The sequence below is a fragment of the Marmota monax genome, unplaced genomic scaffold (genome assembly GCF_021218885.2).
Source record: "Marmota monax isolate L192 unplaced genomic scaffold, Marmota_monax_Labrador192_F-V1.1 WCK01_AAM20220418_F8-fsc00112, whole genome shotgun sequence".
In the NCBI taxonomy this organism is placed as follows: Eukaryota; Metazoa; Chordata; class Mammalia; order Rodentia; family Sciuridae; genus Marmota; species Marmota monax.
Window position 1 is genome coordinate 1,557,138 of NW_026692073.1, and position 10,542 is coordinate 1,567,679.

The 10,542-nt window shown below is 37.2% G+C and overlaps 1 protein-coding gene across 2 annotated transcripts; it reads right to left on the bottom strand.

Moving 5' to 3' along the window:
- Positions 1-1,679: 1,679 nt before the first annotated feature.
- Cxcl9 (C-X-C motif chemokine ligand 9) lies at positions 1,680-9,974 on the bottom strand. Of its 2 annotated transcripts, none has more exons than XM_046458440.2 (4): positions 9,825-9,974; positions 8,389-8,515; positions 5,698-5,785; positions 1,680-4,177 (listed from the first exon to the last, which is right to left on the bottom strand). In XM_046458440.2, exons 1-4 carry the CDS (start codon positions 9,970-9,972, stop codon positions 4,076-4,078), a joined length of 465 nt encoding a protein of 154 aa, XP_046314396.2. In that variant the 5' UTR covers positions 9,973-9,974; the 3' UTR covers positions 1,680-4,075. The 2 variants fall into 2 exon arrangements, with proteins under 2 accessions (XP_046314396.2, XP_046314405.1); XM_046458449.2 differs by having other exon boundaries at positions 5,698-5,782; positions 9,825-9,959.
- Positions 9,975-10,542: the final 568 nt, after the last annotated feature.

The window sequence follows — 10,542 nt, forward strand, 5'->3', positions numbered from 1 at the left end:
TATCTCAAAATAAAATTTTAAAAAGTGCTGGGGATGTAGCTCAGAGGTATAGCACTTGCCTAACATATGAGACCTGGGTTCAACTCCCATATTTCTAAAAAAGGGAGAGAAAAAAAAGTGTTGATACAGAGAATTGGTCAGGAAGGTCTTTGTTTTCATTTCTCCAACATACTTTTTTAGACCTGGAAACATTTCTCTGTAATATGAGATGTGAGACACGTTGAGAGTTATGTGTGGCAAAAGTAAGTGGTCAGAGAGGGTCCACTACTTTCTATGCACCAAGATCTATGCTGAGCCTTCTCCTCACAGTAGTCCTGAATGAGGAAACCAATGCACAGGAAGTTGGAATGTACCTAACCAAGATAACACAGTTACACAGTAATAGGCCTGTGATCCTAACCCCAATACCTTAGAATCTTTGCTCTTTTCATAGCATCCTGCTGCCTCTCAGGTTAATTATGAGAATTCATGTTCACCATTAGTTATGTGATACCTGGCTCCTCAAAAGTACCTCAAATATACAGGTCTGTCTAAGAGACTCTGTACTGCATAATATCTCCAGCCTGGGTTTCCTAGCTGTTAGCCAGCCTTTTGTTACTGTGACAAAATATCTGAGACAACCAACTTAAAAAAGGAAAGGTTTATTTTGGCTTATGGCTTCAGAATTTTCATTCCATTACTTTGGGCCTTGGTGTCATGGTTCATCATGGCAGGGGCATGTAGTAGTAGAGGCCTGTTTTCCTCATGGAAGCTGGGAAGTGAGGGTTGGGGGAGGAGGAGGAGGAGGAGGAGGAGGAGGAGGAGGAGGAGGAGAGGAAGGAAGGAAGGAAGGAAGGAAGGAACTAAGGTCCTAACTTCCTCCTAGCAGGCCTCACCTAACTGGTGAGCAACTTTTAACACATGGGCCTTTGGGGAATACTTAACTATAGCACTAACTTCTTAAATAACTTACCTGGTGTTTAGATTTCCTCCATACCTACTTGAGGCCTTACAATATTTGAACATGTATAATTTCAGGAGATAGAAAAAGGTGAAGACACTTTTGGTTTCCTGGGTTTAAATCTCATTGGAATAGTGTTACCCCTGAGGATTAGGAAATAAACTGAATTCCATATAAAATTACAAGTCAACAATGTCATAAGGCCATGTTGTCATATTTTCCTTGGAAGTTTTTTTTTTCTAGCCCCAAAGAGCTCCTTTTAGAGAGATTTTGTGTCTTTATCTTTTTGTTGTTGTTGTTGTTATTGGGGATTGAACCCAGGGTGCTCTACCACTGAGCTCCATTCTCATCCTTTTATTTATTTATTTATTAGTTATAGATGGGCACAATATCTTTCTTTTATTTATTTATGTGGTACTGAGGATCAAACTCAATGCCCCACATATGCAAGGCTAACACTCTACCACTGAGCTACAATCCCAGCCCCTTATTGTTTATTTTGAGTCAGTCTCACTAAATTGCCCAGGTTGTTCTTGAACTTGCAATCTTCCTGCCTCAGCCTCCTGAATCATGGGGGTTACAGGAGTGTGCCACAACACCTGGGTTCATGTCTATTTTAATTAATATTGCATGTCATTAGATGAAAAACAAAAAGTAAATGAATAAGGACACATCAGAATTACTGTTAAGCATGAACTTGTTAAAGGGCATGTTTGAGACATGAAAAAGAAAACCAAGATTTACTTTCCAATCAATGATCTATTTATTGATCCTATTGTCTTTTAAGAAAGAAAATGCTTCAAAGTACAAAGTATTTTATGTCATACTAGTTTGAATTTAAACATTATTTACTTAGTATATATGCATGTATAAATGATGAATGATTAGAATATGGGACTATATGTGTATCACAAATATTTATTGAAAATAGGTAGTCTTTGGTTTTCAGTTATACACTGTCCACTTTACCTGTGAGGTGCAAGGTAACCGGGCCACAGACTCAAAATATGGAACATTTTTATATTTTTTCAGAGAAATTATATGAAAGGACCTACAGAGTTTCATGATTAGGTAAAGTTGTTTAGATGGGATCACCACTGGGCAGCACTCAAAATCACGAGCAGCATGAGGAGTGACAGTATTTGGGAAGGTGAGTTTAGGCTTACATTGTGGCCAATGACATTCTCTCCTATTCAATTCCTGAACATGCTCTCAGAAGAAATTTCCCAGCCTCGAAGAGGCTAACTAGATACCAAACATGCCTCCACTAGCAGAATTCACTCTTCCCGTTGGCTCTTAGTGTCTTATCATTCCTTTTCTTTGTGAAAGATGGTGTGATAATTGAAAATCACAAAACTTTGCAAATTCTAAAACAAGGTCACCTGGCAATGAAATTTGTTTTTCCTTCAATTAGTTTTTAGAAGTATCTTGGTAGCTGTCTTTTTAAACTACAGAAAGTTGGAACTTGTCAGGAATGGTATTGAAGGAATTTTCATATTGGTGGCAAAAGGTTGGGCACTGGCTAACATCTCTGTGTGTGTGTTTCTTTTCTCTGGTTTTTCAGTGCTAGGGATCAAACTCCAGTCCTTGTACATACTAGGCAAGCACTTGACCACTGAGCTACATCCTCAGTCACAATTCGTGATCTCTAAAGCTGCTTTTCATTATAAGATTACATGATTCTAGATGCCATATATATCTGGAATGTTCTGGAATAATAGTCCAGAATAGTCACAAATGTTTGAAACATGTGCTTCTTATTTGTTAGAGAAGCCAAGTTAATATCCTGTTATATAATAAACAAGGATGTTACTTCATCCTTCTTTCCTGCAGTGATAATGGCCAGAAGATAATGATTAAAAGAGGTTACCCAGGGTTAGACACAGTAGAGTAGCCAGGAAACATCCTGCTTTCTCTGAGAGGGTGGTCTGACTGCCTTCCTACCTATAACAGATACAATTAGTAAACTATTCAAAACCCAGCTCCACAGTCTTTTAGATGTGGTGGCAGACTCAAGGAAATTAAACTGTAACTCTGCCCTCAAGGAACTGACAATCTGGTTAGAGAGAGAAAACAGACATTCAGAAATTAATTAGATGACAATTAAGTGATCCTCCATATTGTACTAAACACTCATGAAATAGTAGTTTTATGATGATTTGAGCATCCAGAAAAATTTTTGAAAGATTCACTTACTTATTTTTGCAGTGCTAGGGATCAAATCCAGGATGTTACATATGCTAGGCAACTGCTCTACCATTGAGCTATACACCCAACTCTCCAGAAAGGTTTTATTTAAGAGGCAGGACTTGAACTGAACCTTGAAGACTGGGATCAAGTAGAGATAAGCAGGGAGAAGAAGGCATTCCTGTGGAGTATAGAGGGAAAAGTGAGAAAGGAGTACACCCAGGTGAATGAATTTCATGAATGAGTGCATAACTTGTGTAGTGGAGAGAAGACAGGCACTAAATTGTGGCAAGATGGTGAAGAATTGGCTTGAGTAAAGTGAAGGGTAATGACAAGAAATAGTGTGGTCAATTTGGGCAGGCAAGAGTCACATGACCTCAAAAGCCAGAGAGAAGTTTCTGAAAGCTAAGCTCTGGTGATCTCCAGTGATGGATCCTCAGAAGGAAGCAGCAGACACATTGTGTGAAAGGCCTACAGGTTGGTTCAAATGCAGATGCCAACAGCCATGGCAGCTTGGCGAGTCCAGCTCAATTCCAAACTGCATGACTCACTGGCACATGGACAGGTCTGGGGCTTGCTGACACATACCTCAGAATACTCTCTAGAGGCTGTAGTTTGTGGCCACGGAAGCCCAGGCAGCTGTTATGTGTGGGATGTATTTGTGTGGATATTTGTCCAGATGTGGGTGTTACTGAGATCATAGCCTTACACATGATGAAATTCAGTTGGTTGAGGGTAGAGGAACAAAGACAACTATTGCCTCTAACAAGTCTTAACATTTTGGTTTCAAAATCAACTTTCTAACTTTAGTTACATTTTTAAAAGAGTACTTTAGATTTTCTATTCAAACTAACAAACTGATTTATTAGAGGTCATCCCTTCTTGGAATTATTTCAGTATAATTAAAAAAAAATTTTAACATAAAGTACTTGAGGGTAAAGTGGTCTCTTATGTAGTCTTCTTTTGATGAGGACGTTGGGGTCTTTTAGCTTTTAAAAATGTCTTCATTTTTTGTTTTCCCCCTTTCTTTTGCTTTTTCTTTTGGCTGACCTGCAGATAGGGGCGGGGAAAGGATAATATTTTTTAATTTTACAAATTACCCTTCCTTATATCCAAACTCCTGACTGTGGTTTTTCTTTTTTCTCAAAACTGTCTTAAAGTTGCCTTCTCTCAAAGGGGCCTCTTTTGATTCTCTGATTTGCTCACTTCTTTTGTTTGTTCTCCTGGCTTATTGATGTCCTCACACCAACTTTGCTTACCAGCCACCTGCCCTGACTGAAACCCTCTGAGGTTGGTAATATCATCATCCACTTTTTATACATGAGGGGGTTGAGGTTAAGAGAGGGTGACTTGTCCAAAGTTGTGAAGTGGCACCCCCTTTCTCCACAGAAAAGCCATCTTCACCATGGCTGATTTTAGGACTGTCAGCAAAAGAGTCCATTGTACATAAACTTCCTATTTTCATGTCACCCTGTTTACTTGGCCACTGGCCGAGAAGATACCAGCACTCTAGGTGCTGGACACCCCCTTACTAGTTTTTCACAAATGTATCCAGTATAGTACTTTGAAGAAATGTGCAAACAAGGCCTCTGGCCTTGAGCTGAGCTTCACAGAGAAGTCTACATTTTTAAGATAAGTTACAATTGGGCTCCACGGTAACAGCTGGCAGGGGGAAGAAAGAAAGGGGAGAAGAAGTTCTCCTCTTCTCAGGTGTTATCCTTGAAGAGTTAACTTGCCCAGAACAGTGAAATAAAAAGCTGCTTTTATGTAAACTTCTGCAGACTGTGAACTTCTGAGCCCCTCCCTTATATGCTGGGTATAAAACTCTGAAACTCCCTGAACTCGGGGTTCAGGGGATTGATTGATTACAGCAAAGGCTGTACCCTCTGAACCTGGCTGCAGCCAAATAAAACTGTTTCCTGCTATCTTCGGTGCCTTGCCTCGTTTGTCCCTACAACAGTTGGACAGCTAGTACGTGGCCAGTCAATAGTCTGTCAGACCACAGAACTAATGCTCCCCGCCACATATTCTGTGTCCTTCATCAAACCCAACTCCTGAGCATGTCATGCAGAATTCTTCCCACTTTGTCCTCACTGACTCTTCCACCTCAACATCTTTCTCTCTCCACATAAACTTCAGTCTTATTACATGAGGTTGCCTGAACACAGCAAGCTCTGTCTTGATTTTACTCTTGTTCACACCGTCCTTAGCCGCCTGGGGAGCTACCTACCCTTCAAGCTCCAAATCAATGTCACCTGATATATGAACTCTTCCTTAATAATTTCTCCCTGTCGCTTTCCTGGTAAAATCAATTACTACTTTCTCTATAACCCTCAAGATTCTTATATATACCTTGATATTATATGTATGCATTGCATCACAACTAATTAATTCTTGCTATAGAAGGAAGGGACTATATCTTATTACCTTGGCATCCTTCGTGTCTACCATCAATTCAATACAATTCAAAAGGATGAAAGGTTGAAAACTGTACCCTTCATTGAGCTACACAGAATTCTTTGTTTTCCACAATTTCTAAAAGATAGAAAACTGTTCTTCTTTTCACCAACCTTTTCTTTCCACATCTTCACCAGTTTTTTCACATAACCTGAATCTGGGTTTAGACATTCTTCATTCCCGTTCTTCATTGTAGCACTGCCAAAGAAACAGCAACGAGATTTCTTTTTTCTCTGTAAATAATTTGATTTTTTTTGTAGAAATAATAAAAATAGGTATGAATTTTGCTGAATTTTTTAGTGAAATTACTTTAAATTACTTAAAAATTTAAAGACAAGATTATTTGGTTGCATTTTAAAAATTATAGCAGCCCATCCAAGAATAACTTCATGATATTTCATTAATCTCTCTGTACAATCTGAAAATAATAGTAGAAATTTCATATATAATTCTTAATATAGGTATGAAAGAACTTAAAATATGCATATCATTTATCCTAGCAATGATAGGAAGAATTAAAGACAATACTGTCACAGTAAGAATTTGGCAATAGTCAAAATTTGGAAATAATCTATATTTCTAACAGCAGGCATTGGTTATATAAATTATGGCACCTCTATATAATATAATTTGACCATTAAAATGACATTATTATGGCTGGGGCATATAGTTCAATGACAGAAGCATGCTCCCTGGGTTCAATCCTCAGCACCAAAAAATAAAATAAAAGGGGGAGGAATTATTAAGAAAAAATGAAATTATTATAGAAGATTTACAGACATAAACATGAGAAAATGTTCATAATTATAGTGTTAATGAAAATCATATTGCAAAACTGTTCAGTAAAGGAACTGTACAGGTAGGAACTCTATCTTATTATATTATCCTAAGTGTCTCCCATCAATTCAAGACAATTCAAAAGGATGGAAACCAGTGTCACAATATTTAATAAATGTCTGTTACAGGTTAGACACATACATATACTCATGGGTGCTATGTGGACCAACTTCTTTTTATGTAAGTAAATGTCTATTAGACAAAATTCTTAGTAGCAGAAAAGCAGGTCATAATCATTTGGGAAACTGTGTGAAATTCCATTTTTGTTCCTCTTGATGCTTCAACCACATCTTCCACAGAATTTTCTCTTTATGCAGAGCAAGAACACCCTGAAGGCATAACTAAGAGTCACCAGGCCAACTGAAATCATCCAAGGGCAACTCCAGGCCTGACCCTAACCCTAAGCACCCTTATGAAAGGGAGAGGATGTAGAGTTCCCTGGATCATATGCTTTGATCATAAGGGAAGGGAACACTTTACGTACATAGAATACCACTGATTTCAAGGACCAGCCAATTTCTGGAATCCATAGTATAAAGCTTTAAGGGCTACCTGAAGAGCTCCCAAAGCACACAGAGCAGCTGCTTTGGGTGTGTGGCCTTTCTGATTAGATGCCTGCTGAGCACCCTAGATCAATAACATAATTGGATTAAAATAACAATTAGATTTATGTTTAATAACAATTAGGTTTTTTAAAGAACAGCAATGGGAGAACAACCTCTACAAAGGCAAGAATTTTTATTTGGTCCACTGCTGTGTTTTGAAATGCTGTCAGCCAAAGATGAGGGATCTTTAGGATGAGTAAATATCACACTGACTTTGCAGGAGCATTAAAATAAGTTACAAGCATCATAAAAGCAAATGTACACAAACATACCTAATACAATAATTAAAAAAAATAAAATGGGCTTGAAACACTCCTATTTGAGGGTGCTCAAGAGATGTGGACCAATTTCTTAGGAATTTAAGTGGACCTTAATGGAATGGAGTTGGTGGAGTTTTGGACCAAAAAGCTGTTCAAAGGATTTTTAGACTAAAATGTATCTCATTTCAAGATATATTTCAAGATATTCTGCCAATGCCTGAAACTTCAGATAGCAGTGAATCCTATGTATGCTGTTTTTTCCTGTACATTCTTATCTATGATAAAGTTTAATTCATAAATTAGGCACAGTAGGAGATTAACAATAAATAATACTATGATGAAATAATTTTAATTATATACTACCATAAAAATTATTTAAAACTTATGAACTATTTATTTTTGGAAATTTTAACTTAATATTTTCAGACCATGATTGACTGTGAGTAAAGTGAATCAGCAGATAAGGGGCAACTATGGTATGTTGTACATGATTTTATTGATTTTTATTTGTGTATCTATATGCATAAAATATTAGTATATATATATATATATATATATATATAGTGTGTGTGTGTGTGTATAAACACATATACCCAAAGCAAATGAGGAAGCTTTGGAATACCATGTACCCAGAAGGTATATGATAGTATTTATCACTGGCTGGTAGGATTACAGGTGATTGTCAGTGTCTTCTTTAAGAAGATTGTCAGTGTCTTCTTTAAGCATTTTCTAGGAGCCCATTTTCTGGACTGCTTGAATATATGTTTTCCAGGTTACAATCCTAATTAGTCTCAAATAAATGAAATTTTATTTTTGTTCTTGAAAAACAAACTTCTCTACATTGAAGACGTGCTACTTCACAGTCTATCATACTTGGTTCTCACTCTCTACCAGAAATTTAATTTTTTTTTAGAAAAAAAGAAAGCAGCAGACAGACTTATGGAAAGGGTAACTATCTGAACTTTAAGTGTCTGCATGGGTAAGCACTCCATTTGCCATCATTTCTAGATCACTGCCCTCATTTTGTGAAGTAATAATAGTCACACTAAATTTAGTGTCCTTGCCAATGTGGCACCTGTGTATTGAATGAGTTTTTACTTACATGATTTCAGTTTTCTCACAGGAAGGGCTTGGGGCAAATTGTTTAATGTCTTTTAAGGCTTTAGGGTGGATTTTCCCCTGCCTAGTACTGATGCAGGAACAACGGTCATTCCTCATTATTGGGGCTCCTATCAGAAAGAGAAACAGTGGAATACATGCACGTGTTAGGTCAATTCTCCCATTGAGGCAATTCATCAAAATGATACATGCATTTGATCATAATTATTTCTATCCCTTGCTGTCGGTAGATCATAACCACAAACTTTTGAAGCAGGTACTTCTCCCCTTTGTAGATAAAGAGGTTAAGGTTCAGTTAGATTAAATAAAGACCAATCACAATAGCTTTCAGGGGGCAGGAGTACGAGTAGGATTTCAGCTCAGGTTTTACTGTGTCCAAAGGTGCTGCTTTTAAATACATCACCTTACAACTTTAAGAGGAGTAGACACTTTCACAACATTTTTTTTTCAAATAAATTTATTTTTTATATTTATTTTTATAAATATAAAAGTGGTGCTGAGGATGGAACCCAGGGTCCTGCTCATACTAGGCAAGTACTCTACTGCTGAGCCACAAATTCAGCCCCCCACAACATTTAATAAATGCCTATTATAGGTAAGACACACAGACATATAATTCATTAGCATTATGTGGTTCCAACTTCCTAAGGAACTCCCAAATACATTTATTCCCTGACCTTAGTGAAATGGAGTTGATACAGGTTTGAACAGAGAGCTTTACTTAACTATAATTACCACTTCCAACCTCATCCTCTATGATCCCCACTGCTTGATTTTCAATAGTGCTTTAAATTTGGGGAAAGTTTTGACACTCATTCAGCATATATCTATGCAGTGCTTACTGTGTCACACATTAACTTCAAAATACCATTTTACAAATATGGAAACTGAGTTCCAGTAAGGTTATTAACCAAGGTAACAAAAATAGTAAATGGATTAGGGGCGATCTCTCTGACTTCTCGATTCTCAATTGGTTAAACACAGACATATTTATCAAGAATCCATATCAGGAAAAAACATGAAAACAGTATAGGAAACAGAGTCTCTCATCTCATTATCAGCTGCCAGTGCTGCTGTTTCACATCCCTTATTATAAACCACCCATTTATGTGAAATGGAAACAAAATATGCAGAAATTTCTTGGCTCTGAGATAGGGCTTCTTGTTATTAAATGTTCAAACATTTATTAAGACTTAACTAGGAATGTACATACCTAAATTGAGAAGACTTGTGTTTGACTTGGCAGGTCCAAGTTATGATCTTCAGATAATCAACCACATCACCAAGATGTTTTTATGAGTGACCAACATTACTTTCTGGGGCATGCAGAATATTCAACTTTATCTGATGAACCCATAGGGCTTAATAGTGAGTCATACCTCTGACTCTACTAATGTAATATAACTCATAATCCCTTACCTTGAACTCCAAACAGAACCAGGAAGATGAGGCCCAAGAGGAAAGGAATACCGCTTTTCTTCATAGTCAGGGAATGGAGTTCTACCAAGTCACTGCTATATATTTTGAACCTGAGGAATTCTTTTGAGAACATGTTCTGTGGAACCATATTTATTTAGGAGATCAATTTTCCTCCTAAACTCTGATTGGATGTTGTCCTTAGATCAAGCTAAACCAACCACAAATTGATTGTGCTGGGGGAAATCCTAATCTCTGATCCAAGGGAATTTCTGCTTGTTTTATTTCCATTTCACATAAATGGGTAGTTTTTAGAAAGTGATGTGAAACCAACAGCACTTGCAGCCTTTAGCAAACTCACAGCTGTTCACCTGGGAGAAGAACAGGTTATGCGATGAAAATACTAATGTCATACAGTAAGAGTTGGAGATATGGTTTCCAGATGGGAAATATTACAGTTCACTTAAGTGATTCCCTTATTACTTACGGCCTAGCCTTCTGTATAATACATGGCTACATTATCTTTCTCATATTGTCCATCCAGCAACTTTAAGCACCTTAATTTCTTCAAGGGCCACGTTATTTTCTACTGGTGGTAATTTCATTTTGTGTCATTGATGCCATAGCCTATTATTTTTAAAATTGATAGATCAGTTAACATTATGGTTCAGATACATGTAAGAGACCCAAATTAACAGTGGCCAAGATAGAGGCTTATTTC

Bases quoted from the DNA above. Each gene is read 5' to 3' on its own strand.
- Cxcl9 (XM_046458440.2), bottom strand. From the start codon at position 9,972: ATGGTTCCACAGAACATGTTCTCAAAAGAATTCCTCAGGTTCAAAATA. The intron at 5,786-8,388 runs GTAAGTAAAAAC...CTGTTTCTTTGG, and splicing joins TGTGAGAAAACTGAAATCAT to CAGTGCTACAATGAAGAACG. The intron at 4,178-5,697 runs GTTGGTGAAAAG...CCCTATCTGCAG, and splicing joins TGAAGATGTGGAAAGAAAAG to GTCAGCCAAAAGAAAAAGCA.